Source organism: Mesoplodon mirus, assembly GCF_964341445.2.
Source record: "Mesoplodon mirus genome assembly, chromosome: 6".
NCBI lineage: Eukaryota > Metazoa > Chordata > Mammalia > Artiodactyla > Ziphiidae > Mesoplodon > Mesoplodon mirus.
This window is the reverse complement of record NC_138982.1, coordinates 99,939,770-99,967,344: the sequence shown is the minus strand read 5'-3', so window position 1 is coordinate 99,967,344 and position 27,575 is coordinate 99,939,770. Positions and strand designations below refer to the sequence as shown.

Here is a 27,575-nt window from a genome sequence, read left to right as displayed (position 1 = left end):
TTTTTTTCCCCCAGCAAATAATCATTTGCCATTGGTCACTTCCCTTTGGGATATCCCTGTTAGCTTATTTTCAAGTCTTTGCCCTTTGGTTCAGGAGTGTGATCTGGCATTAAAAGGTCTTCCTTGTAAAATTTTAAGAAAATAGCTAACCTGTATCTCATGAGAAATATCCATTATCATTAATAGTTTTGTAACTATCATATTGATCACTTAGATCAGTCAAGTTTTATCCATATGGACCCTTTCAGTTTTGTTGAGCCATAAAAAAGAATGAAGTGCTGATAGGTGTTACAACATGGGTGAACCTTGAAAACATTATGCTAAGTGAAAGAAGTCAGATACAAAAGGCTACATATTGTGATTCCATTTTTATGAAATGTCCAGAATAGGCAATCCATAGAGACAGAAAGCAGATTAATGGTTTCCAGGGGGCAGGGAGGGGAAATGGAGAATGACCACTAATGAACAAGGGTTTCTTTTTATTGCCAAATAGTAGTCCATTGCATGGATATACCACAGTTTTGTTGATCATTCATCAGTTGATGGACATTTGAGTTGTTTCTGTTTTGGCTATTTTGAATAATGCTGCTATGAACATTCATGTATAAGTTATTGTGTGGACATATGTTTTCCTTTCTCTTGGATATATACCTAGGAGTGGAATTGCTGGTCTTATGCTAATGTTATATTTGACTGTTTGAGGAACTGACAGACTGTCTTCCAGAGCAACTTCACCATTTTACATTCCTACTCAGCAGTGTGTGAGAGTTCCAATTTCCCTACATCCTCACTAACACTTGTTATGATCTGTCTTTTTTATTATAGTCATTCTAGTGGGTGTAAAGTAATATCTCATAGTTTTGATTTCCACTTCCCTGATGACTAATGATACTGAGCACCTTTTCCTGTGCTTATCACCCATTTGTATATGTTCTTTGGAGAACTGTCATTTTAGATCCTTTGCCAATTTTGAATTGGATTTTTTATCTTTTATTGTTGATTTTTAAGTGACTTTTATGTATTCTGGATACAAACCCTTTATCAGATGTAGGATTTGTAGATATTTTCAATCATTCTGTGGGCTGACTTTTCACTTTCTTGATGGTGTCCTTTGACGATGAAACATTTTTAATTTTGATGATGTTTGTCAAGTTCATTTCTTTTTGTTGCTTGTGCTTTTGATGTCATATCTAAGAGACCATTGCCTAATCAATGTCGTGAAGACTTATGCCTTTGTTTTCTTCTAACAGGTTTATCATTTTAGGCCTTATATTTAGTTAGGTCTTTGATCCATTTTGAGTTAAATTCTGGATGTAGTGTAAGGTATAGTATCCAACTTTATTCTTTTTGCTTGTGAATATTCCATTGTCCTAGCACTACTTTTTGAAAAAGACTGTTCTTTCCCCCATTGAATTGTCTTGGCATATTTGGTGAAAATCAGTTGACCAGCAACATGACAATTTATTTCTGTACTCTTAATTCTATCCCATTTATCTATTTCCACATCCTTTTGCCAGTACCATACTGTCTTGGTTAATGTAGCTTTGTAGCAAGTTTTGAAACTGGGAAGTATCAAACATTCAACTTTGTTCTACTTTTTCAAGACTGTTTTGGTTATTCTGGGCACTGTGAATTTCCATGTGAATTAGGATCAGCATATCAATTTCTGCAAAGAAGTCATCTAGGATTTTAATAAGGATTGTGTTGAATCTCTAGATCAATTTGGGGAGTATTACCAGCTTAACAATATTAAGTCTTTTGATCCATGAACATGGGATGTCTTGCCATTTATTTAGGTTTTCTTTAACTTCTGTCAACATTGTTTTGTAGTTTTCAGAGTATATCTTATACTTCTTTTGTTTAACTTATTCCCAAATATATTATTTCTTTTTGATGCTATCATAAATTGAATTGTTTTCTTAATTTCATTTTTGGTTTGCTCACTGCTACTGTGTAGAAATACAATTGATTTTTGTATATTGATCTATCTTGTATCCTGCAACCTTGCTGAGCTTATTAGTTCTAGTAGTTTTCTCACTGGATTTCTTAGGATTTGTTACTGCTATTATTATCATTGTATTAGATTAACTTACAAAGTAAAAATGTTCTGAGATTGTTCATGTTTCCTAAAAGGCAAAACATTGATTTTGTTTGATCTGTGCCTAGATCTAAGTTTTTATGATGACCTTGTGTGCCACTTTATATGTATATATCATCTATCATAGTTTTATATTTTGAAGAGAAACTTTATTCTACCTATAAGCTGTATTAGCATATATTAAAACTATTATCTGTTGAGATTTATACTCTTTTTTTAAAATCCATTTAATGGAAAGTAATAGATGAACATTTATATGATTAATTGATTTTAAATGGAGAGTTAAAAGCAATTCAATGGGGAAAATATCAACAAATGTTGCAGTAAGGAAAGGGATGTGAACCTCAAACCCTATCTCACATGAAATAAAAATTTATTTGAGACCAAAACATAAAAGTTAAAACTATAAAAGTTCCAGAAGAAAACATAACTCCTATGATGCAATACCAAAAACACAATCAACCTAATTATAAAAAAAAAAAGTGTTAAAGACTTCACATTTCACAAAGGATGATCTATAAACACCATTAATCTCATCAAAGAAAGTGCTCGATATTTTGTCATCCAGGATACGTGAATTAAAATCACAAAGAAATGAGATTTATAGTCTTACTGTAAAATTTAGAGTAGTTTAGAAAAGAAAAAAATTATCTGTATCATTTTCTCTGAAAGAAAAAAGTGGCCATAGATGGCAATGGGTCACAGGTTCATAATAGTTTTATCTCTTATTTTGCTTTATTTCTGATTCCCCAGAAAATTTCTAGGGACAATTTGGAGTTCATGAATCACGTCCTATTCCCCTCAATGGCAGTGCACTATCCAACTAAGTAGCATCCCTCGTATTGGGGGCAGCATAAAGAAAGTATGTGCGGGCTTTGCTTTTAGAATTCTGTTACCTTTGATTCTTCTGTGGTCACTTTGTTCACTTCATCAGGTGACTACTGCAGATAAGTACAAATTTCGTTTGAACTGCCAGAGCTGCTGCTATTGCATCAAATCCCTGCTTCTGTAGCTTTTACAGCTCTGTCCTGCTAGGAGATCTGAAGGCCTCTCAGGGAAGATGCTAACAAGTACATGAGTGGGGTCTGTGGACCTCACTCTGGAAGTGTTATCTCAGTGCTGTCCCCTGCCTCCATCCCCACTACAGTCTCTGTGTTGTCTTTAGGGTCCTACACAAAGGCTTCTTTTCTTGTGGGTTTTAGTTCTTCATTATGCAAAAAACACAAAGTTACCAATGAGTAACTTGTTTCTGAAAGAAATTTGGAATTAACATGCATCTGAAGTTACTGAGAGTCAATTCACTGGACAGTGTTTAGTAGCAAATACAACAAAAAAAGAATATAATCTGAAACCCATACATGGAGCATGGCCAGATGAATTGCATCTCTAAAATGAAATAATATGCAGCCACTTTTTTTTTTATAAGGTAGGAAGTTCTCCTTTACAGATTGCTGGTATATGCTTGCAGTAAATTTTTAGAAATATACACAGAAAACTATTAACTACAGTTTACTTTTGGGGAGTGGGAAGTGAGGTAAAGTCAAAGGAAGGTGTTAATTTTCATTTTATACTTTTCTGTTCATTTAAATTTTCTAACTATTTTCTTGTGTTATTATTTGTTCACTTGTTTTTTAGTTATTTCAAACACATATAATAGTAGAGATGATAGTATAATGAACCCCTATGGGTCCCTCTTACAGCTTCAATAATTATCAACTCTTGGCCAGTCTTGTTTCTTCTGTACCACCCTACTGAAGAGTAGCAGACTATGCCACCCCAAAATGTCTCTTTAGCATAAGAATTATTTTGAGCGGATTATTTTGATAAACAACAGATACAGGAGAAGTTCTGAAAACAAGAGTAGAGTTACTCTTTTGTAAGGGAAATTTACTTTTATGAAGGAAATCTCTATTTGTAAGGGTGTCTCCCTCTCAGTACCAGAAAGAGAAGGATGACTAAATCACAAGAGAATCTTATCAGCAGAGAAGGCACCAACTTAAATCTGCCTACCAATCTTACCCTTGCTTTTCCTGGTAACTTCCCATAACTGGCTACCCCCTTCCCCACTCCCCACCCCTCTTAATTCTTTTGTCTTTAGTTGAAAATGGTATCAGTATTTAAGGTTGTGGTGTAAGTCATCTCATAGAGTTAATCATTTTCTCCAAGTATCTCCCATATATACATGAGTTATACATGTTAGTAAACTTCTGTTTGGTTTTCTCTTATTAACCTGTCTTTTTTGTTGTTTTTTAACATCTTTATTGGAGTATAATTGCTTTACAATGGTGTGTTAGTTTCCGCTGTATAACAAAGTGAATCAGCTATACATATACATATATCCCTATATCTCCTCCCACTTCCATCTCCCTCCCACCCTCCCTATCCCACCTCTCTAGGTGGACACAGAGCACTGAGCTGATCTCCTTGTGCTATGTGGCTGCTTTCCACTAGTTATCGGTTTTACATTTGGTAGTGTACATATGTCCATGCCACTCTCTCACTTCGTCCCAGCTTACCCTTCCCCCGCCCCGTGTCCTCAGGTCCATTCTCTATGTCTGCTTCTTTATTCCTGTCCTGCCCCTAGGGTCTTCAGAACATTTTTTTTTTTTTTTTTTTTTAGATTCCATATATATGTGTGAGCATACGGTATTTGTTTTTCTCTTTCTGACTTACTTCACTCTGTATGACAGTCTCTAGTTCCATCCACCTCACTACAAATAACTCAATTTCATTTCATTTTATGGCTGAGTAATATGCCATTGTATATATGTGCCACATCTTCTTTATCCGTTCATCTGTCGATGGACACTTAGGTTGCTTCCATGTCCTGGCTATTGTAAATAGAGCTGGAATGAACACTGTGCTACATGACTCTTTGAATTATGGTTTTCTCAGGGTGTATGCCCAGTAGTGGGATTACTGGGTCATATGGTAGTTCTATTTTTAGTTCCTTAAGGAGCCTCCATACTGTTCTCCATAGTGACTGTATCAATTTCCATTCCCACCAACAGTGCAAGAGGGTTCCCTTTTCTCCACACCCTCTCCAGCATTTATTGTTCGTAGATTTTTTGATGATGGCCATTCTGACTGGTGTGAGGTGATACCTCATTGTAGTTTTGATTTGCATTTCTCTGATGATTCGTGATGTTGAGCATCCTTTCATGTGTTTGTTGGCAATCTGTATATCTTCTTTGGAGAAATGTCTATGTAGGTCTTCTGCCCATTTTTGGATTGGGTTGTTTGTTTTTTTTATATTGAGCTGCATGAGCTGCTTGTATATTTTGGAGATCAATCCTTTGTCAGTTGCTTCGTTAGCAAACACTTTCTCCCATTCTGAGGGTTGTCTTTTCATCTTGTTTATGGTTTCCTTTACTGTGCAGGCGCTTTTAAGTTTCATAGGTCCCATTTGTTTATTTTTGTTTTTATTTCCATTTCTCTAGGAGGTGGGGCAAAAAGGATCTTTCTGTGCTTTATGCCATAGAGTGTCCTGCCTATGTTTTCCTCTCAGAGTTTTATAGTATCAGGCCTTACATTTAGGTCTTTAATCCGTTTTGAGTTTATTTTTGTGTATGGTGTTAGGGAGTGTTCTAATTTCATTCTTTTACCTGTAGCTGTCCAGTTTTCCCAGCACCACTTATTGAAGAGGCTATCTTTTCTCCATTATATATATCTTGCCTTCTTTATCAAAAATAAGGTGACCATATGTGTGTAGGTTTATCTCTGGGCTTTCTATCCTGTTCCATTGATCTATATTTCTGTTTTTGTGCCAGTACCATACTGTCTTGATTACTGTAGCTTTGTAGTATAGTCTGAAGTCCAGGAGCCCGATTCCTCCAGCTCCATTTTTCTTTCTCAACATTGCTTTGGTTATTTGGGGTATTTTGTGTTTCCACACAAATTGTGAAATTTTTTGTTCTAGTTCTGTGAAAAATGCCATTGCTAGTTTGATAGGGATTGCATTGAATCTGTAGATTTCTTTGGGTTTTATAGTCATTTTCACAATTGATTCTTCCAATCCAAGAACATGGTATATCTCTCCATCTGTTTGTGTCATCTTTAATTTCTTTCATCAGTGTCTTAGAGTTTTTTGCATACAGGTCTTTTGCCTCCTTAGGAAGGTTTATTCCTAGGTATTTTATTCTTTTTGCTGCAATGGTAAATGGGAGTGTTTCCTTAATTTCTCTTTCAAATTTTTCATCCTTAGTGTATAAGAATGCAAGAGATTTCTGTGCATTAATTTTGTACCCATCTACTTTACCAAATTCATTGATTAGCTATAGTAGTTTCTGGTAGCATCTTTAGGATTCTCTATGTATAGTGTCATATCATCTGCAAACAGTGACAGCTTTACTTCTTCTTTTCCAATTTGGATTCCATTTATTTCTTTTTCTTCTCTGATTGCTGTGGCTAAAACTTCCAAAACTATGTTGAGTAATAGTGGTGAGAGTTGACAGCCTTGTCTCTCTCATTCCTGATCTTAGTGGAAATGGTTTCAGTTTTTCACCATTGAGAATGATGTTGGCTGTGGGGTTGTCATATATGGCCTTTATTATGTGGAGGTAAGTTCCCTCTATTACTACTTTCTGGAGGGGTTTTTATCATAAATCAGTGTTGAATTTTGTTGAAAGCTTTTTGTGCATCTATTGAGATGATCATATGGTTTTTCTCCTTCAGTTTGTTAATATTGTATATCACATTGATTGATTTGTGTATATTGAAGAATCCTTATGTTCCAGGGATAAACCCCACTTGATCACAGTGTCTGATGCTTTTAATGTGCTGTTGGATTCTGTTTGCTTGTATTTTGTTAAGGATTTTTGCATCCATGTTCATCAGTGATATCGGCCTGTAGTATTCTTTCTTTGTGATATCTTTGTCTGGTTTTGGTATCAGGGTGATGGTGGCCTCATAGAATGAGTTTGGGAGTATTCCTCCCTCTGCTAAATTTTGGAAGAGTTTCAGAATGATAAGTGTTAGCTCTTCTCTAAATGTTTGATAGAATTTGTCTGTGAAGCCATATGGTCCTGGGCTTTTGTTTTTTGGAAGGTATATAATCACAGTTTCAATTTCAGTGCTTGTGATTGGTCTGCTTATATTTTCTGTTTCTTCCTGGTTCAGTCTAGGAGGGTTGTACTTTTCTAAGAATTTGTCCATTTCTTCCAGGTTGTCCATTTTATTGGCATAGAGTTGCTTGTAGTAATCTCTCATGATCCTTTGTAATTCTGCAGTGTCAGTTGTTACTTCTCCTTTTTCATTTCTAATTCTATTGATTTGAGTCTTCTCCCTTTTTTTCTTGATGAGTCTGGCTAATGGTTTATCAATTTTGTTTATCTTCTCAAAGAACGAGCTTTTAGTTTTATTGATCATTGCTATCGTTTCTTTCATTTCTTTTTCATTTATTTCTGATCTGATTTTTATGATTTCTTTCCTTCTGCTAACTTTGGGGGATTTTTGTTCTTCTTTCTCTAATTGCTTTAGGTGTAAGGTTAGGTTGTTTATTTGAGGTGTTTGTTGTTTTATGAGGTAGGTTGGTATTGCTATAAACTTCCCTCTTAGAACTGCTTTTGCTGCATCCCATAAGCTTTGGATCATCGTGTTTTCATTGTCATTTGTTTGTAGATATTTTTTGATTTCTTCAGTGTTCTCTTGGTTATTTAGTAGTGTATTTTTAGCCTCCATGTGTTTGTATTTTTTACAGATTTTTTCCTGTAATTGATATCTAGTCTCATAGCATTGTGGTCAGAAAAGATACTTGATACGATTTCAATTTTCTTAAATTTACCAAGACTTGATTTGTGACTCAAGGTATGATCTATCCTGAAGAATGTTCCATGAGCACTTGAGAAGAAAGCGTATTCTGTTGTTTTTGGATGGAATGTCCTATAAATATCAATTAAGTCCATCTTGTTTAATGTATCATTTAAAGCTTGTGTTTCCTTATTTATTTTCATTTTGGATGATCTGTCCATTGGTGAAAGTGGGGTGTTAACGTCCCCTACTATGATTGTGTTACTGTCGATTTCCCCTTTTATGGCTGTTAGTATTTGCCTTATGTATTGAGGTGCTCCTATGTTGGGTGCATAAATACTTACAATTGTTATATCTTCCTGGATTAATCCCTTGATCATTATGTAGTGTCCTTCTTTGTCTCTTGTAATAGTTTTTATTTTAAAGTCTATTTTGTCTGATATGAGAATTGGTACTCCAGCTTTCTTTTGATTTCCATTTGCCTCGAATATCTTTTTTCCATCCCCTCACTTTCAGTCTGTATGTGTCCCTAGGTCTGAAGTGGGTCTCTTGTAGACAGCATATATACATGTCTTGTTTTTGTATCCCTTCAGCCAGTCTATGTCTTTTGGTTGGACCATTTAATCCATTTACATTTAAGGTAGTTATCGATATGTATGTTCTTATTACCATTTTCTTAATTGTTTTCGGTTTGTTATTGTAAGTCTTTTCCTTCTCTTGTGTTTCTTGCTTAGAGAAGTTCCTTTAGCATTTGTTGTAAAGCTGGTTTGGTGGTGCTGAATTCTCTTAGCTTTTGCTCGTCTGTAAAGGTTTTAATTTCTCTGTCAAATCTGAATGAGATACTTGCTGGGTAGAGTAATCTTGGTTGTAGGTTTTTCCCTTTCATCACTTTAAATATGTCATTCCCTTCCACTCCCTGCCACTCCCTTCTGGCTTGCAGAGTTTCTGCTGAAAGATCAGCTGTTAACCTTATGGGGATTTCCTTGTATGTTATTTGTTGCTTTTCCCTTGCTGCTTAAAAATTTTTTTTTTGTATTTAATTTTTGATAGTTTGATTAATATGTGTCTTGGCATGTTTCTCCTTGGATTTATCCTGTATGGTACTCTCTGGGCTTCCTGGACTTGATTGACTATTTCTTTACCCATATTAGGGAATTTTTCAACTATAATCTCTTCAAATATTTTCTTAGTCCCTTCTTTTTCTATTCTTCTTCTGGGACCCCTATAACTCCAATGTTGGTGTATTTAATGTTGTCCCAGAGGTCTCTGAGAGTGTCCTCAAGTCTTTTCATTCTTTTTCTTTATCCTGCTCTATGGTAGTTATTTCCACTATTTTATCTTCCTGGTCACTTATCCGTTCTTCTTCCTCAGTTATTCTGCTATTGATTCCTCCTAAAGAATTTTTAATTTCATTTATTGTGTTGTTCATCATTGTTTGTTTGCTCTTTAGTTCTTCTAGGTCCTTGTTAAATGTTTCTTGTATTTTCTCCATTCTCATTCCAAGATTTTGGATCATCTTTACTATCATTACTCTGAATTCTTTTTCAGGTAGTCTTCCTATTCCCTCTTCATTTGTTTGGTCTGGTGGGTTTTTACCTTGCTCCTTCATCTGCTGTGTGTTTCTCTGTCTTCTCATTTTGCTTAATTTACTGTGTTTGGGATCTCCTTTTCTCAGGCTGCAGGTTCGTAGTTCCCATTGTTTTTGGTGTCTGCTCCCAGTGGGTAAGATTGGTTCAGTGAGTTGTATAGGCCTCCTGGTGGAGGGTACTGGTGCTGTGTTTTGATGGATGAGGCTGGATCTTGTCTTTCTGGTGGGCAGCAGTGCATCCGGTGCTGTGTTTTGGGGTGTCTGTGACCTTATTATGAATTTAGGCAGCCTCTCTGCTAATGGGTGGGGTTGTGTTCCTTTCTTGCTAGTTTTTTGGCATAGGGTGTCCAGCACTGTACCTTGCTGGTTGTTGAGTGGAGCTGGGTCGTAGCATTAAGATGGAGATCTCTGGGAGAGCTTTCACCGTTTGATATTATGTGGGGCCGGGAGGTCTCTGGTGGAACAATGTCCTGAACTTGGCTCTCCCACCTCAGAGGCTCAGGCCTGACACCCGGCCAGAGCACCAAGACCCTGTCAGCCACACGGCCAGGTATGCGGGGAGTTTCTTGCCTTGGGAAGAAACTCCTTCTGAAGTCTGAGGTCTTCTGCCAGCGTTCAGCAGGTGTTCTGTTGGAGTTGTTCCACGTGTAAGTGTAATTTTGATGTATTTGTGGGGAGGAAGGTGATCTCCACATCCTACTCCTCCGCCATCTTGAAGGCACCTCTAACCTGTCTTTTACTTCAGTGGGTCTTAGTGAAGAACTCAAAAGGGTAGAGGGGGAATTATTTTTCCTTCCCTATACTATGCTCCCCACTCTGGATTATTTTGAAGCAAATCCCAAACATCTAATTATTTCATTTTTTAATATTTTCAGAATATATCTCTAAAAGATAAGGTTTTGTTTTTAAATATACATCACAATACCATTAACATACCCAAACAAGAGGAATAATTCTTTCATATTGTGAAATATCACAGTGTTCAAATTTCCCTGATTTTCATATTTTCTATCTCTCTTTTTCTCTCTTACAGTGTCTTCAAATCAGGATTCAAATAAGATAATGCTTTGCACTCTATGGAAATGTTTAAATTTCTTTAACTTAAAATTTTCCCTCTATATTTCCCCTGTACGTTGTTCGTTAATGAAAGCAAGTTGTTTGTTATACAGAATCCTTACAATATTGATTTTGCTGGTTGCGCATTTGTTGTCATTTTATTATTTTGTTTTGTTTTCAAATGTGTGATATATATATATATATATATATATATATACAGAACTTGAAGAAATTTAATGTTTTTATATTAATTCAGTAGTGTGACATATATATGTCAGTATAAAAACATTTAGAAGCAGAAACAAAGAATAACACATTTTTATTCTTGCCATCAAAAAGCAGGGGACCTTATTTACAAAACAAACAAACTAACAGACAGAGAACAAACTTATAGTTACCAAAGGGGAAGGGGGAGAAGGATAAATTAGGAGTTTGGGATTAGCAGATACATATTACTATATATAAAGTAGATAAACAACACAGGGAACTGTCTTCAGTGTGTTATAATAAACTACAATGGAAAAGAATCTGAAAAAGAATACATACATGTTTTTATATATATATACACACACACACACACACACATATATAAAATCTGAATCACTTTGTTGTATACCAGAAACTAACACAATATTATAAATCAACTATACTTAAGTTAAAAAAAAAAAAAAAAGCAGGGGACCTTTGGGCAACCGTCTCCACTAAAAACAACAGCTCCTTTGAAGTCCCCATAGCTGCTGCTACCAGTTATAGTGCTCATGTTAGTGACTATGTTTGGAGAGAGTAGTACATTTATTTATTCTATAAATATCCATTGGGCACTCTCTTCAAGGGGCTGGGGATACAGAGATAAACAAAACAACATGTCTCAGCTCTTGAGGAGCTTATACATGAGTGGGAAAGAGAAGGCAGAAAAGAAGCCATGATAAACAGGCTTGTCCACCTCACCTGTACTTCCTAGTGTGGGTGCCCACTGCTTATCCTCCTGATTCAGTACACATCTTCTCTTCTAAGGTTCCAGAGAACATTGGTTCTCTTTCCTCACCATACATATCCTGTTCTCAGAGCTGGACTCCTGAAGTCTTGCTTCTTCATTTCTGGATCAACTGTGTCATAGGGCCTATTTCTTATTTACTGATAATACTGAAGTAATTATTTAGACAGCTAACCAGATGGGCTTGAGCTTTGCAGGTTTTCGAGGTCTTCACTGTTCCCTATTGTATACACCCAGCCTGCTCCTGTCATTTACCTTACCCTGCTGGCCCCTGAAGGCATTTAAGGCTGCAACACCCTCCCTGCCACATGCCCTTTTATGTTTTGGATATATTTTAAATGAAAATAATTGTTTATAAATACACCATCTACAAGAAAGTATGAATTAGCTATCATCATTTAATAAAAGCAGAATTTGAACATTGTTTCTGAAACATTTTGGAATTTGGGTTCATCTGAATTGCCTATGATTGTATGTTTGTCCTTTTTTCCCTCTCTCACCCTTGTATGGTATATCTGAAGTCCAAAGAAGCTAACCAGCTCTCTTTGGGTTCTTTGCATGCTTTGGTGAGTTCTGAGCGTTCAGTCATGGTACAAGAAAAGTTCATTCTGAAGCTACAAACCTCTTTGGATTCCTGAGGCTTCTTTCTGGAACTGGAAGTGGAAACTGAGTGACTGCCCCACATGTTCCCTAACAAACAAAATAAAATCAATTTGAAAAATACAGGCTTATTCACAGGAGACAAAGAGGTATGTTTTAAGATTAAACCCTTCTAGTCTAGAAGAGAATTTATTTCTTGCCATCCAGAGGTTTTTTTCAGGATGAAGTTTTATCTGATTTGCTCTGCTTTGTTATTGAGGCATGCCTCACTTAGATTTCAACACAGGTGAAAATTAAGGAGTGATTTTTCCCCCTTCCAACATTTTTGTTATTTTGTGCCTCTTTGTTTATTGATAAAAATCTTATCTTTCAAAGGAATGTTGAGAGTAAGCCACTGAATTCTTCTACATGAAGAAGCCACAGGGGGGTTCTCCATCTTTGTCTCTGCAAATAAACACATAAAAAGACCATTCATTTAATCTAAGTGCTGTCCTAATGGCTTAATGCTATCATGTTTGGAAGTATGTGTATAAAACAGCTGGAGTGTTCTTGAGTAGATTATTAGCTGGAATTTGATTAATCGACAAATCTGTTTAGAGTAAGAAGTAATTTGACATAAAGCAAATGACAGATGTGCCCCACAGGGAAATGGTCTTTTTAATTGCCACTTATATTTGGTCCTCACTAACGGCATTACTGATGAATATTGCATTTTGAGATCTCTCTGATATCTTTGAAGGAAATGTTTACTAAACAGTGTTGTGACAGCCACACATGATTCTCTTTTTTCCTAACTTTTTTCTTTACATATATATATACATATACATATATACATATATATATGTATATATATATGTATATATATATGTTCCAGTGTTTGTTATGGCATGAAATGCCTTGAATGTCATATGTACTGAGAACAAAAAAAAACACATAATATAAAGTGACAAACTGTGAGGTAGAAATTAATTATTTTTAAGAAAACACGTACTCAGCCTCATAAATCCTGCAAATATGTTTCTTCTGAAACATCTTCTGAAGATATAAATTACCTGTTCACCAGGCATCTCAAATATTTCACGCTGTCATCAGGAAAGTCATGGAAATAAATGGGAAAATACTATGGGCATAATGTATTATGCATGATAAATAGGGAGGATACATGAGGAAGTGAGAATTGGCGAGTAGAAATTGAGTTGAATAGGAGAAATTGTTATGGAATTCTCACGTACTCCTAACCAACCAAATTATTAAAGGGGAATTTGACAAAGTGAACTTTGGATTCCACAGTGTTAAACAAGTCAAACTTGTCTACGTAAGGCCAGTACTATAAGCATTATGAACTATTGCCAAATTCGTCATGTGGTGGGAAAGGTGAGCCAGGATTCTGAATTTGGACTCTAAGTCTTGTGTGAGATTATACAGAGAGAGGAGGTTTCAGACCTTTCAGAGAAAGAGCAACAGAAGCAGTGTTTTGGAACATCAGTGATGATAGGCCATCAAAATCTGAATTTGTTGGGGAAAAGGAAATATACTGAAATTATATTGACAATGGCAAAATATTCTTTCAAGAAAATGTTATGTTTGAGTATGTTTTTGGTGATATGTTAGAATTTTTTTTGTCAGAAGTAACACATCTCTAAAACTAAAGCCTAAGTCAGTGGGAAAGTCTGATTCATGTTATGAACTTTACATACTTTTTAACATCATGTTTTAAATGAGGTCAGATTCAAGATTAGTCCCAGGCAAAGTTATGAAGTAAGAAATGGGTACTCTCCTTCATTGCTCGTGATAGTATAAATAGTCTATTTGTAGAATGCAATTTAGCTACAGTTTTCAAAATCCTTAAAAGTTTTGTAACTTTTGACCCAGCAATTCCACACCTAAAAATTTATTCTAAGGCAACAATCAGGAGGGTGTAAAAATTAACTGGAGTATGAGGCTATTCATCATAGTGTACTTTGTAAGAGTGAAAAAGTAGAAGGACTCTAAATGCCCACAATAGTGAGCTTGTTAAATAAATTACGTCTATATGACACAGTAACATTCATGTACTTAAAAATTACGGTGTTGAGGAGTAGTTGGTGATTTAGGAAAATGTTCATGATGTTTTTATTAGTGAAAATGTAGGGTACAAAAACTATGCAAAGTATGAATTGAGAGAGTTATTTTTAGCTTTTTAAATAGTTAATGTTTCTTATGTTTTTTAACTTTAAAATCCCATTTTTGGATCATTCTCTCCTCCAGTGCCTTGACCCATCCTGTTTTATATCTACTCTCTCTAGGATAATCCAAAAGCTCTCAAGCTTATTTTTGCTTCCCCTATCAAAATTGACTTCTTTTATATACTATTCTCCAAAGCTGGGCTAAGTGAAAAGAACTAATCCAGAAGCTAATTTATGAGAAGATATTAATGGAAAATAATAAATTAAAATGTAGCAACTTTTTCTACATTTTAGTCACTTATTCAACAAATATTTATTATACTTTTCCATGCTCTTGGCCCTACAGAAGGAACTGTGAACAAAACAAATCAAAAGTCCACTTAATCCCTTTAGGCAAGAAGATGTGATTAGTGTGGGGATCTTGTGACACTGGCAGGCCCAAGGAACAGTGGAGTCTTGGTGCACTTAAAAACCATCATTTTGCGTGAGTCTTAACTTTGAGTATGTGGTAGGCTGTGCTTTTCATAATATCATTGCATTAACCTTTCTGTTTATGATTCCCAAAAGGGGGAAATAGGTCTCCATGGTTTGGGGGGGAAAAAAGTTTTTGAGTACTATAGTGTCTAGCTCGGTGTTACAGTGTTAGATCATTACGACATTCAGCCAATACCCCTACTCTGAAGCAAATAAGATACAACCAGGCCTAGAGAATGATCCTTCACTTGTGCCTGCTCCGTATTCTCAGTTGTCATTGCATCTGTAACACAACATTGCACTTGTTTTTGTGTCTTTGTTCCCCATACTGAAGGGTATGTCCCTTGAAAGCTTTTATTCATCATCACATCCTTAGCACCCAGCATAGGGTCCAGTTAGGTACCTTCCTGGCAATCCATAAAATGCCCAGTGGTGTGGCACAGAGTATACAAATGAACTAATTTGAAGAAAGGCAAATTTGAAGAAAGATGCTAATGCTTACTGAGTGTCAGACACGATACTTAGCACTTTTTTTTTTTTTTTTTTTTTTTGCGGTACGCGGGCCTCTCACTGCTGTGGCCTCTCCTGTTGCGGAGCACAGGCTCCGGACGTGCAGGCTCAGCGGCCATGGCTCACGGGCCCAGCCACTCCGCGGCATGTGGAATCTTCCCAGACCGGGGCACGAACCCGTGTCCCCTGCATCGGCAGGCGGACTCTCAACCACTGCGCCACCAGGGAAGCCCAACTTAGCACTTTTTTACGCATTATATAATTTAGTAATTGTAAGAACTTGTGAGATCCATATCATTGTTTTTAACAGATAGTGAAACTGAGAATTACAGAAACTAAGTACTTCGTTCAAGGTCAAATAGCTAGTAGGACCAGATGAGAGGATGGGACCATGCTTCAAACTCTTGTTGGTTCTGACTCCAGGGTCTATGCTTTTAACTCCAATACCCTACACCCTTCCAAGGAAAGGCCTTTCTGTGCAGTGATATTTACTCATCATTTGTGCCAGACATCTCCCATTGTCATGGCTGGCCAAAGCCGTTTGGCTTCATCTTCTCATGAGGAATAATATACGTTTGCCAGGAAAGTTTACCTACAAGTCGCAAATTCAGGATACAGCTTAATTCTAATGTTCCACCTTGATTTCCATTTATGAGGCAAAATTTTCTATTTTGATATGGTTTAATGACTCTTCTTCCTCTTTACATTTTATAGTCAGATGGAACAGAAGTTTGAGGTTGCCTTTCCACATTCAGTCTTTGGCTTCCTGTTTTATAGGGCTGTTAAGCTAGTAACTATGAGCCAGTTAGATATATTTATCCAGGGCTTACTGTATGTCCTGCGTTCTCCTAGGGCAATGCGGGCTGTTGGATAATTACAGTCCTTAATATCCTTTTGACTGACCTTTTATAATGTTGCAACGGCAGTGTCAGTACCACAGAATGAACACCTGAATCATCTATAGATTACTTTATGAGGGTCTTATCTTTTCAATTGTATTGTAATTATGTCTTAAATTTCTTTGGATTTCCCACAATACCAAGCACAAGGCTTGATCACCTAGTAATGATTCTGGGGAGAACAGTGCCGAATATGTTATCAGGAGAGCTAGCTTCTGGTCTGGCTCTGCTGCTGTTTAGCAGCAAGATTTGGAGGTTTCTAGCTGAGTCTTGATAGGCCTCACTTTTCACTATTCAAAAATTAGAGGGTTGGTCTAGATTGCTACGTCTTTTCTGGTTTAAATTTAGGATTCAGAGATCTCCATAATTCTTTATGATTATCTGATAGATTGATTCACTGTGATGGAATAAACAAGAATAGAAAAGTTGTAAATTGACCTGGATTACAAAGATGATAAGTTCAGGTTTGAATATGTGACATTGAAGAAGCAATAGGATGTACCTAAATCTAGATATACTTTAAGAATGGAAATACTGCAGACTTGGATTTGAAGTTGGTGGTTGAGGTGCTGTCATTCTCACTGACCTCTTTTGATAGTGTGGGTTAGAATCATAGGCTTGAAGTAAAAGTTGCTTATTCGTAACAATCACATAATCACAGATTTTTAGATCTGAAAGAGACACACAAATGATGTAAGCCTGTCCTATTTTTTTTTTACATACAAGATTGGAGAAATGGAATTTGCCCAGGGTTACTAACACACGAGCTGCAGATCCAGTCTGCAGACCAGAGTCCCCGATCTCCAAGTTCCCAGTTCATTCTTCACTGTGCTCGTTCTGTTTCCTTTTAGGCTGCTTTTTAACATTTGTAGTATTCTTTTGTGAGCAGTAAATTCACTAATCATTGTATATACACATACACACCCAATATTATTTGTAAAGTTTAGTTCAGCTTTCTGGGAAGGAACAGCAATAAAATAGCATCATCACTCTATCCAAATTTTAACCTCTATAATTAAATGGTTTTGTATAGAAACCACTGAATTGTGCAGTTACAAGGGTATGGTTTTGTGACATCTGTTGAAAGTTAAGTTATGATGTACAGTCCTAAATGGGTTTTTTGGTATCCTTGTGAGGTAATCGCTCTGCATCCCTACCCAGACCCTATTAGGTCTGAGGTATATGAACACTAGGCTGATCACATTGTGATTTTCTGTAGAATTATAATATCAAATATGTGTTTGTGGTGGTCTCCATTTTGTTCTAACAAAGAACTGGATACCGATGACAAAGGTCAAATGGAGATCTGGCATCCATTTCACAACTTGCAAGACATAGCCTTGAGAGTATGTAATACATATAACTCCTTGCCAGAAAACTGAAAGGAAATGATTGCATTTGAGTACAATGCATTCTACAACAATAGTTTAGTGTGCATGAAATTTAAAACTGCTGGCTTTCCAAATATGATTTTTAAAAAGTAGACTTAGTTTATTTATTTTTAAAAAACCTTATGCCCACTGTGTTATGCTTCATGGGATATTCTTAAAAGCTGAGGTTTAAGACCAAAGAAATTGAAAAGCCTAATGGCAATAGTTGCAAGATATTGAATTCTCTAGTAAAGTACTCTAGTTTAATGTGTTTATTGAGTTCTCCTGAATGTTTTATTTTCATAAGTATTTCATGTATTAAGTTTTTGTACCATATTGGTGCCTTTTTTTCCTATCTATCATGATCTCATAGTGCCCTGGAAGCATTAGTATCAAATCATGAAAGTCTACAGTGGTGTCTCTGTTTTACACATGCACAAATGAGTTGGGGTTTTATGTCAGTGATGAACACATCTACCTACTTCACCTAGGATCTAGCACAGGACCTGGCATGTAGCAGGCATTTAATTAATTGGGGCGTTTTTTGTTTGTATTTAGTTTGGGGGTTTTTTGGTTTTTGTTTTAGTGAATGAATGAGTGGCAAGCAGCACTAAATAGCTAACTAGTTAGTTAAACTACCTAAAAAATTAGATAGATTAATACACTTATTCATTTATATATTTAAATTTATATATTTATATTTCAGGGGAGTATCCAAAGCCTCTAGAAAGAAGATTTGATGTTTTTTGAGAGAAGCCTTTGAAAGTAATCCAATATACTCAGTTAACAGGAGGGTCAAATATAGCTCAGTGTTTCACTCACCTTTCCTGGTGCCCATCTAGAAAACAGGCCTGTCATAGTAGAAAAGAGTTGATGATGGAAATCTTTCTTTATAAAGTTGCTTCAGCCAAAGGGACGGGGGAAACACTTTGTTCTTTACTAAGGTCTTAGTCTAAGGTATGGTCAAGGCAACAACCTTGAAGCTGGGTCCCTGCTGACTTTCCTGCAAAGGCCCTTCTGCCCCTTGAGCCACTATTCTATCTAGTCACACCTGCTTAGGACAGGAGCAAGAAATTAATTCTGCCTGTGACTCCTTCCTTCCTATGTCGCTCTTGAGAAGCTACCATTTGAAGTCCTGCTTTATGAAACCAGAATTAACAGTGCTAATCTACTTGGCCAAGATATTATGAAAAGTAATTTAAAGCTTTAAAAAAATCCATAGTTGAAGTCACATTTTTAGACAGAGTTGCCATACCAATATTTGTTTCCCACTTCAGTGGTTTCAAGGCCAGAAATGCAGTAATATATATGGTTCGTATACATGGTTTGTTTCAGTGTTCTAAAAAAGAAAGCATGGTTTCAAAAAAAGGAAACTCTTTTTTTTTTTTTCCTTCACAGCCTTTTCCCCCATTGAAACTGAAAAAGGAAAAAAATTATGCAAGCTTTTTTGAAAGTACAGACAAAATTGGCATTTCACTTATGGGAAAATTTTGCAAAATTGCACTGACTAAAAGTGATTTTTGTTTTGGCTTTCCTGTGAAGCCATCCAGAAAGGCCAAAAATTACTGGCATTGCTTTTGTATAAAACCTTTCACATAGACGCCACTTGTAATTCAGCCAAGTACATAATTCAGGTCATCAGTGACACACACATCCACACATTGGAGCTGGTCAGTGAACAGAAGGTTGTCATGAAATGTCGCTATAATTATTTTATGGACAGACCAAACTGCACAGATTACAGCGAAGGAAACTTTGCATTAACACGCTTGGGAACGAGGTTTCCTGAGCTGTTCCCTACCCCCACCCTCCTGCAGTGGGAAAGCCAACTGTTTACTGATTACGACAGCGACATCACTTGGCAAACATTTTGGCCTAAACTCAATGTGTGACATCAGTCTCCTTTAGGGTTTTCCACATAAAATGAATTCTCCGAAGAAAACACAGAAATTGAGCCTTAATTTGAAATCCATTATTACACCCTCTAAGGTCTCATTAACTATCTCAATCGTGTATTTCTTAATTTTTATTTTCTTTCCAAGTAGATATTATCTAACACTAAAAATACGATCACTGAACTTTCACAGTATTTTTCAGAGTTTCAATCAGATAGTCCTTTATAGTTATATTCACTCAAACCACGTTTATGGGGGTTATGATATTCTTTCTTTCTTTCTTTGTACTGAGGGTCACTGATTCGGGAGTGGCTTACATCACTTTGTTTGAGGAAGGAAGTAAACATTATTCTTTGACTCCTTAGAATAAATTAGTCTTGCTTTTGTGAAGGGTGGCTGCATGTTGGAGAGGAAGTACTCTCACTAAAGTTAGGTTTGTGTTCTGTCATTTGTTGTCAGAGAATGAGACACATGAATGGTATTTTACCTCTTGTGTAAGCACCTCCTCTGTATATATTTACCTGAAATTATTAGTTTCCCCCACCTCTTTGTTAGATGGCGTTCATTTAGTATTTTTATGCCCACGGCCTTAAAGCAAGTGGAAGTCAGTTATGCCTCATGAGGCCCACGGTCCCCCTGCTACAAGCAGGGGGGCCAGGAAGGGCCAGTGCACCAGCAGTGCCAAGATATGGGAGCTGTGATGTACAGATGGAGCCGGAGAATTGTCTGTGTATCATGTGAGTCAAGAAGAGCCTTAGCATTCTCACACCCGAAGAGTTCCATCTGGAAGCTGTTCCTGGGCAAACAGAAATAGCTGAATATTCCCATATCTTCTGGAGTGGCTAAACAGGGAATGAGAATCACTCCAGTCACTTTTTCCTATTTTTTGGTAATGGTTTGTTTACTTTCATTATTCTTCAAGACAAAAAACCTTTGCGTCCTATATGGCTAAAAACTGTGATCTTTTAAATTCTCCCTCTTAAACTACTTTGATACATGTAGAAATACCGTTCTTAATATACTGATTCCTTGGTGTACAATTTACATTCATCCCACTATTTTCCTTTTCCTCTAGCCCGTGGCCTGTATTCCTAGTGCTCTTTTGTTCTCATACCTCAGTGTTGTTCCTCTTTGCTCTCTTGATTTAAATAATCTTCACCATCTGCCTACCAGCTTTACAGTGTTACTTCTGGGTAGCCCTCCTCAGCCTTCCTCCAGAAGATAGCAGAGAGACAATGGTGAATATTAGAACTATACCACCAACAGCCTTTCACATTTCCACCCTAAATCTGTATCCTCTTGCCTTCTCCATTAACGTGGTTAAGCCCCCGGGGCAGGGACCTCCAGTACCTCTTTGTTCTATGGCAGGCAGCACTCTGACCATGGTCAATAAATGGTCATAATAATGAGAGATGAAAGGAAGTGTCTGTGTTCAACAAGTTAGTGCCAAATAAGTTTTGGAGGCCAAATGAGGCCACAGGTGCCAAATCACAAGGGTTCGAAATAATATTTAATATGACATTGTCTCATTGAATAACAAATCTTATACTGTAAGGTCTGAGCCAGATCTTCCCTTGGTGCCAGACTTCTTTTGCTCCTTTAATCTGCCCCTGAAGATATTTCAGGTTCATGAGAGGCAAGGTAACAAGACCCCCTCTCTATGTAGTGAGTAGAAAACAAACCCCTGATGAATGTAGAAAAAGAAACTGGATGTGAGGGCCATTGAATTTCTAGTGCTCTGACGACTACCATGAAGTGCACTGAAAAGAAATGAAAGTTTGTCATTAGTGTAGCTATTATGTAACTTTGATTACCTAGTCAAAATATGAATTGTAAGTAATCAAATAAAACAGTTGAGACTACTAGTATTTTAGAAAAGGGAACTCACAGTAATTTTTTTTTCTGTATTTTTCTGTGATTGTTAGAATCTAGCATCATTAGCTCTGTAACTCATAAGAGAAGTATACATGGAATAACAAAAGTGACATGAAGGTCCAGTAAAAATTTGACATTACTAAGATTGGTTATTTTCTATCTTTGCAGTATTAATAGAGAGGAGTCATTGTTCTTTCAATTTAATATGGATGTTCATACTTTCTATGGTAATTCAGAACAGAGGGTCAAAGTGGAGCAAAATAACCTGCTTTCCATACGGTTATAAAATGTTTACCAACCATTTTCTCCCTTTTTGTAGCCAAGCTTCTCTAAATACTAGTTCACATTTTAAGCTTCTATGTTCTCATTTCTTATTTATTCTTCAAAGTATTGCGACTTGGCTTCTGCCCTCACTGTTTTATTGAAAGGGCTAATTAAGTTCTTCAGTGTCTTCCTTGTTGCCATCTTGGGGTGTGTGGTCATCCTTTTCTGTATTATCTGGTGCTGTTTGCTCACTCTTTCTTGAAAGTCTTCCCTTGCTTGGTTCCTTGCTTTCTCTTCTAGTTCTTCTGATCCTCCACCATTCTTCATTCCTTCTCAGCTTCCTTTCTTGACCCATTTTTCTGGAGGAAAACCCTAACTTGATGGGTTGTTGTGCTGTTTTCTAGAGTTCCCATCTCAAAATTCTCTCTCCTCACCACACCAACACCCATAGCTTCAGCTATCACTGGCTGCAAATACACATCATCAGCCCAACCTTTTCCAGACCTATATTTCCAGCAGTGGGTTGTCTGTTTAGACACATCCTTCTCCCTGCTGAACATTGGAATACACCAGGTACCTCATGCTCAACTTGTCTAAAACAGGACCCCTTCCATCTTTTGAACTATTTCCCCAACCAGAAATCCTGCAGCAACAAAAAGCTGTGCCCCATTCCTGCTTTCTGTACCTTGGTGAAGAACGAGGAGTATAACTTCCTGTTTTCCTTGCTCTGCTCTCTAGTCACATTAGTCACTGATTCATATTGACTATGCGTCATAAGTAATTCTTGTTATGCCCCATCCTCCCTAACCCTATAGCCGTTGGAACACATACCTGCCCCTGTCTTTCTTCCCGTCTTTCCTTAATGGTTCCTTAAGAAAGCATCCCTGATAACTCATTCTCCTTCTCATAATTTGTCATTTGCTCCTTCTTGCCAACAGTATAAAATCCAGCTGCTCGTGTCTAGCCTTTCCTTTTCTCACACCCTGTGCTGTAGCCATGTAGAAAGCTTGAGTTCCCTCAGTACCCATACTCTTGTCTTACCTCTATGCTGTGGCACTTACTCCTGCCCCTGCCTTGTATGTGGTCTCCATTCTTGTTGGCACAGGGACTAGACCCGTTACCTCCTCTCTGCAGCTTTCACAGGGCACTCCCTTGTAGAATCAGGTGCCCAGCATTTATGTTTCCACAGTCCTATCACACCCGGTTATTCTTGCATTGTATTGATATTATTTTTAAACATATCCTTTTCCTCACTCTGGACCATGAGATTTTTGAGACCAGAGGTTGTCATATTTACCTTGTATCCCTGTATCCTTTGGTATAATGCCCAGCGCATAGTGAGAGGTTAGTAAGAATTTGCAGAATAGGTCACTGTCTTGTCCAAAGTAGCCTTACCTTTCACGTTCCTGTTCTAGCAAGCTTATGAATTCATCACTCTTCTCCACGTATTCTTTATGTTTTCTCTTTTCTTCCTCCAACTCTAATATGGTTTGCCTGTGAGATTTTTCTACCGTTAAAAGCTGTTCCAGGATTCGTCTGTGAGAATCCTTATGTTTTTCCACAACTTTGTCCAACTACAAAAGAAAATGCATTAATAGTCTAAGTACAAATCATTCATAATACTGCCATCTCTCCCTCTTTTAGAAATATCCAAGTTTTAACAAATTAATTCAACAGTGGGTTTATGATTTCCTTGTTTAGTTTTTTATCATTACTCTTGTTAATTGATACTTTTTGATGTTTCAACACAAATGTAACTTTCTTACTGTCATCTTTTTTTTTTTTTTGGCCACACCACGTGGCTTGTGGGATCGTAGTTCCCATGTCATCATTTTTTTTTTTTAACCAGAAAGAAATATTGGCTCCTCTGTAAATATCTGACCAATTTCTCCATATCCCCTTTCTGCCACTTCCTTTTCTCTCCAGGGAAACCATATCAGAGGAATGATGGAAAGTAAAGGAATCTTTGTACAATGTTTGATTCTGCCACTTCCCTAGCTGCCCAGCCCTCCCTAAAGTACTCTGCCCACGTACATCTCTTGGATCCATGGTCTGTTTTTCAGTGCATTATTCATAAAGGTGTTTGTGTATTTTTTTCAAATTCTTGTTAATCAATTCTGTGTTGGTATAGACCTGGTGTAAACACCAAGTGCTTTCTGGTTTCCGTGGCCTACTTATATCTCTATTATAAAACAATTACCCTGTGTCTTATTTACTTTTGTCTCCTCTACTAGACTGTGAACTCCCTGAAAGCAGGGCCTACATTCTATTTTTCTTAAATTCTTAACATCTAATAGAGTGCTTTGCTTATAGTAGGTGCCCAGTATATGCTTACAGATTGAAAACAAAATAAGCAAGCAAGGAATCAAGAAAGAAAAGAGGGAGGTAGACTGATTAAAACAAAAGTGCTTCAGGATCTTTGACCAGTGATAAATTAAAATCCATTTAAGAACATGGTTTTGAAAGCATGTGACTGTCTAGATTAAATACTAAACTATAACTGATAATATTGGTTGATTTTGCCCTTTGCCTTTATTGTAAAAGACTGAAAATCTGTGACTCTGAATTTGAAGCCAGTTTAAATCGTACATCCTTAAAAAGCACATACTTAACTAGGAATCCAAAGCACAAAAATGGCCAAATGATTTCAGAAAAAGAAGGGAATAAAGGTGTCCCAGCATACAGAACCCAACTGACCTCTAAACGCTTAGGCTGGTTGTCTAGTTTTCTAATATGGGTTTATAATGGTGCCTTAACACACACAAAATACTTCATTATGTCTTATAGGTGATGATTTTTAATTAATGTGACCAAGCCTTTTGTGGAAGCTGAAATTGCTAAGTTGTATTGCTTGCTGGCAGAGTCACTTTTAACTAATGACCATCCTCTGAGAGGGAGGTTGTAGCGTTAATTGTCCTGGGTCTCAAGCAACAACAGTTCTCTGAAAACTCCTTCCAGTTGCCCAAACATTAGACTGCATTATAAGGGAAATTCAAATCAACTGCTTTTAGAATTTGAGAGTGAAATAGTAATAGAATCAGCCTTAATTTAGGGAGCTTGACATTTGACTTAGAGGAACATTCAATTTATCACAAGATCAGCCCTAGAATAATTATAATAGGTATTTAGTAAAGCATAAATGAATGACTAAGGGAGGCTTCATAAAGGAAACTTCCTCAGATAGCTTCTTGTAGTTGTATGGACATGAATATTAAACTTAGTTCAGCCCAAAAAGAGGAAAGAGGAGGTTTAGTTAATCTACTATTGCTTTCCATTGTGTTTTTCCTCCTTATTTTGTTTGTTTGCTTGTTTGTTTGTTTGTAGGTACAAGGAAGGAAGGTTGGAAAGAATCATTGCCTGTTGTTACGTAATCTCCTAAGGGCTCTCCCTTCCTTCAGCCTCACCCCCATCCAGCCTGTCCTCATCAGTGACAGCACAGTCTTACACAGTGGGATTACTCCACTCTCCTATTCAGAGCTGAAAGGTTTCTCACCATCTGGCCTCCTGACACTTCCACCCCATTCTCATTCCGTACCTTCCCGTCTTTCTCACCCAGCCTTTAGCCACGCCAGACTTCAGGTAGTTCTTAGAACACACCGTGGTGCTTCAAGACTGCTTTTTTCAGTGCCGGGACATAGAAACCTTTTTCCCCTTCCATCCAAAACTTTTCCTGTTCTTCCCTTATGGCTTTCTCTGGTCAAGCCTGGGTAGAATTATTTGTTCCTTCATATCAGTGAAATGTCTAATTCTCTGGGTTTTCCTTCTCTCACCTTCCATGACTCTTGAAGAATGGCCTATATTTATTGCATGCTGTTTGGTGCTAAGGACCTCATGTTTGTCAACAGCAGAAATTGGAATGGTGTCAAATAGGGACCTTGCAGAGGGAAGGTTCCCAAAGAAAGCGTAAGTGATTCTAGATATGTTTTAGCTTATTCTTGAAGTTCTTTTCTGTGCCTTCGTTTCTCCATACCCAAAATGCCTCTTAGAAAATATGCCAGTTCTCAATTCAGTCTCTTCTTCATTCCTACAGATCAAATGATGGACCTGAGCTTGTCTGTACTCATTTCATTTTCCACCAATTGTGTGTGTGTGCTTGGCCAAGCCACTTAACCGTTGTGTACTTAAGGTTTTTCTATTATAAATATAGTGGTTGGGCTTGATTTCTAAGATCAGTTGTATTGCCACAGTTTTCTCAAGGCAACAACTATTTATTAAGCGTCTATTATGCTATATGTATTTAGTACTATGATAGTTGCCATGGGAGAATTTTTTTTTTTTTTCCGTACGTGGGCCTCTCACTGTTGTGGCCTCTCCCGTTGCGGAGCACAGGCTCCGGATGCGCAGGCCCAGCGGCCATGGCTCACGGGCCCAGCCGCTCCGCGGCATATGGGATCCTCCCAGACCGGGGCACGAACCCGCATCCCCTGCATCGGCAGGCGGACTCCCAACCACTGCGCCACCAGGGAGGCCCGCCATGGGAGAATTTTAAAGTCTCAATGCTTATACTCTTACTAGGCAGATAAGATATACACACTAAACAACTAGGAGCAGTATAAGGTGGTGTATCATTAAGCACTAAGGGACTATCAAAGAACCTTTTTGCACCTTTTTGATCTAGCCCCACTTGTGGATTGAATGAAGCCTGGGGAAGAAAACAGGAAGACTCAGTCACTTTAGGGAGTGTCAGTGGAAGAAAGGTTAAAAAGATAACTCATTAATGTTTACTGTGCAATGACAAGCTTATCATTTTAGCCTCCCTGATGTCATATCCTGCCCACAACCACTGATACAATCCAACTCCTTGCCTAGGATGATGGAAGTCCAATGTGTTCCAATAGGTTGGATTCTCCCGTGGTCAAAGAGAATGAAGGACAGAGAGATGGTCAGTCTTTTTGCTTTTGGTTGCTTAATATATGTTTAGGAAAGAATAATGACCTTTGTTTTAATAGCTCCTGAGTCACAAACCACCCTAATTTAGGGCTTTATCGTCTTTGTGAGTTATGGCTTTGGTTCTCTTTGTTCTTTTTCGTTGGCTCTTTGAAGATTGTCTTTTTCTTTGATTACCCTGAATATACTAGTAGAGATAAAGCTAGTTCAGACAGTAGAGAAATTATTTGGCTGTTTTAGTAGATCAAAGGTAACCAAATATGCTATTCATAAAATGTCCCATCTTCTTCCCTGTCTTTACTGAAACCTGGTTTTCCTGGATAATGCTAGAATCCTAAAATAGAGACTGCTCATTCTCACACTGCCTCAGTATCTCAGATACTGGAAATGGGGGCGTGATTCTTGTCTCTGCGTGACCCCTACTGGACTCTTCTGAAAGCCCTTCCTTGTTTTACTGTCACCCTGAATGGTGATAGTCCTGTGTCATTCTTATTTGGTCATCTACTGAGCTTCAGGTCACTCTCACAATCTACCTGTCTACTGTCCATCTTGGTAGCATTCTGGGTGTGCCAGCTCACCCAGCCATGGTCAGAAGTGAAAAGCTAGAGTCTATACTGCAAAATGAATATGTCTTTTGGTTCCTAGCACTGGAAGTTTGTGGATTATAGAAGAGAAAGATTGAAAATATGTGGAGCCAGAAGCTAGTCTGAGGAAATTGCCCTTTCTAGTTCTTGGCTTCAGAATTTCTCTAGCTCCATGTAAAGCTCATCCATGCACTTAAGAGTATGCTAGATATTTTATCTAATGTTTTTATGTATTTTTTAGTGATATGATTTCATGATATGTCATCCACAATGTTTCTGGAAATGGAATTTCTTTATGTTCTACTTGAGGAACCCCTACTCATTCTCTGGAACTTTGCTTTCCTGATTCTTCTATCTCAATTCTATCCCCCATTATACTCCCTCATAGTGCTTTGTGGTTTTCACCACAAAAATTAACATAGTGTGTATTATATACTTATTGTGTGATCACTTGTTGTCTGTCACTCTTTTTTTTTGCGATACGCGGGCCTCTCACTGTTGTGGCCTCTCCCGTTGTGGAGCACAGGCTCCAGACGCGCAGGCTCAGCAGCCATGGCTCACGGGCCCA

General features: G+C 37.4%; 2 protein-coding genes across 4 annotated transcripts in view; one reads left to right on the top strand and one right to left on the bottom strand.

The window, feature by feature from the left end:
- The window catches only part of CMSS1 (cms1 ribosomal small subunit homolog), a 392,023-nt gene that overhangs the window by 98,964 nt on the left and 265,484 nt on the right, over positions 1–27,575 (top strand). The gene's annotated exons all lie outside the window — the stretch shown is intronic.
- LOC309806623 (filamin A-interacting protein 1-like) overlaps positions 20,954–27,575 on the bottom strand; it is a 32,525-nt gene continuing 25,903 nt past the window's right edge. For both annotated transcript variants that reach the window (XM_082625505.1, XM_082625506.1), the window contains 2 exons: positions 22,932–23,110; positions 20,954–21,157 (listed from right to left, as the gene is read on the bottom strand). In XM_082625505.1, the coding sequence (XP_082481631.1) occupies positions 21,025–21,157; positions 22,932–23,110 (312 nt within the window). In that variant the 3' untranslated portion in view covers positions 20,954–21,024. The remainder of the gene's footprint in view (positions 21,158–22,931; positions 23,111–27,575) is intronic.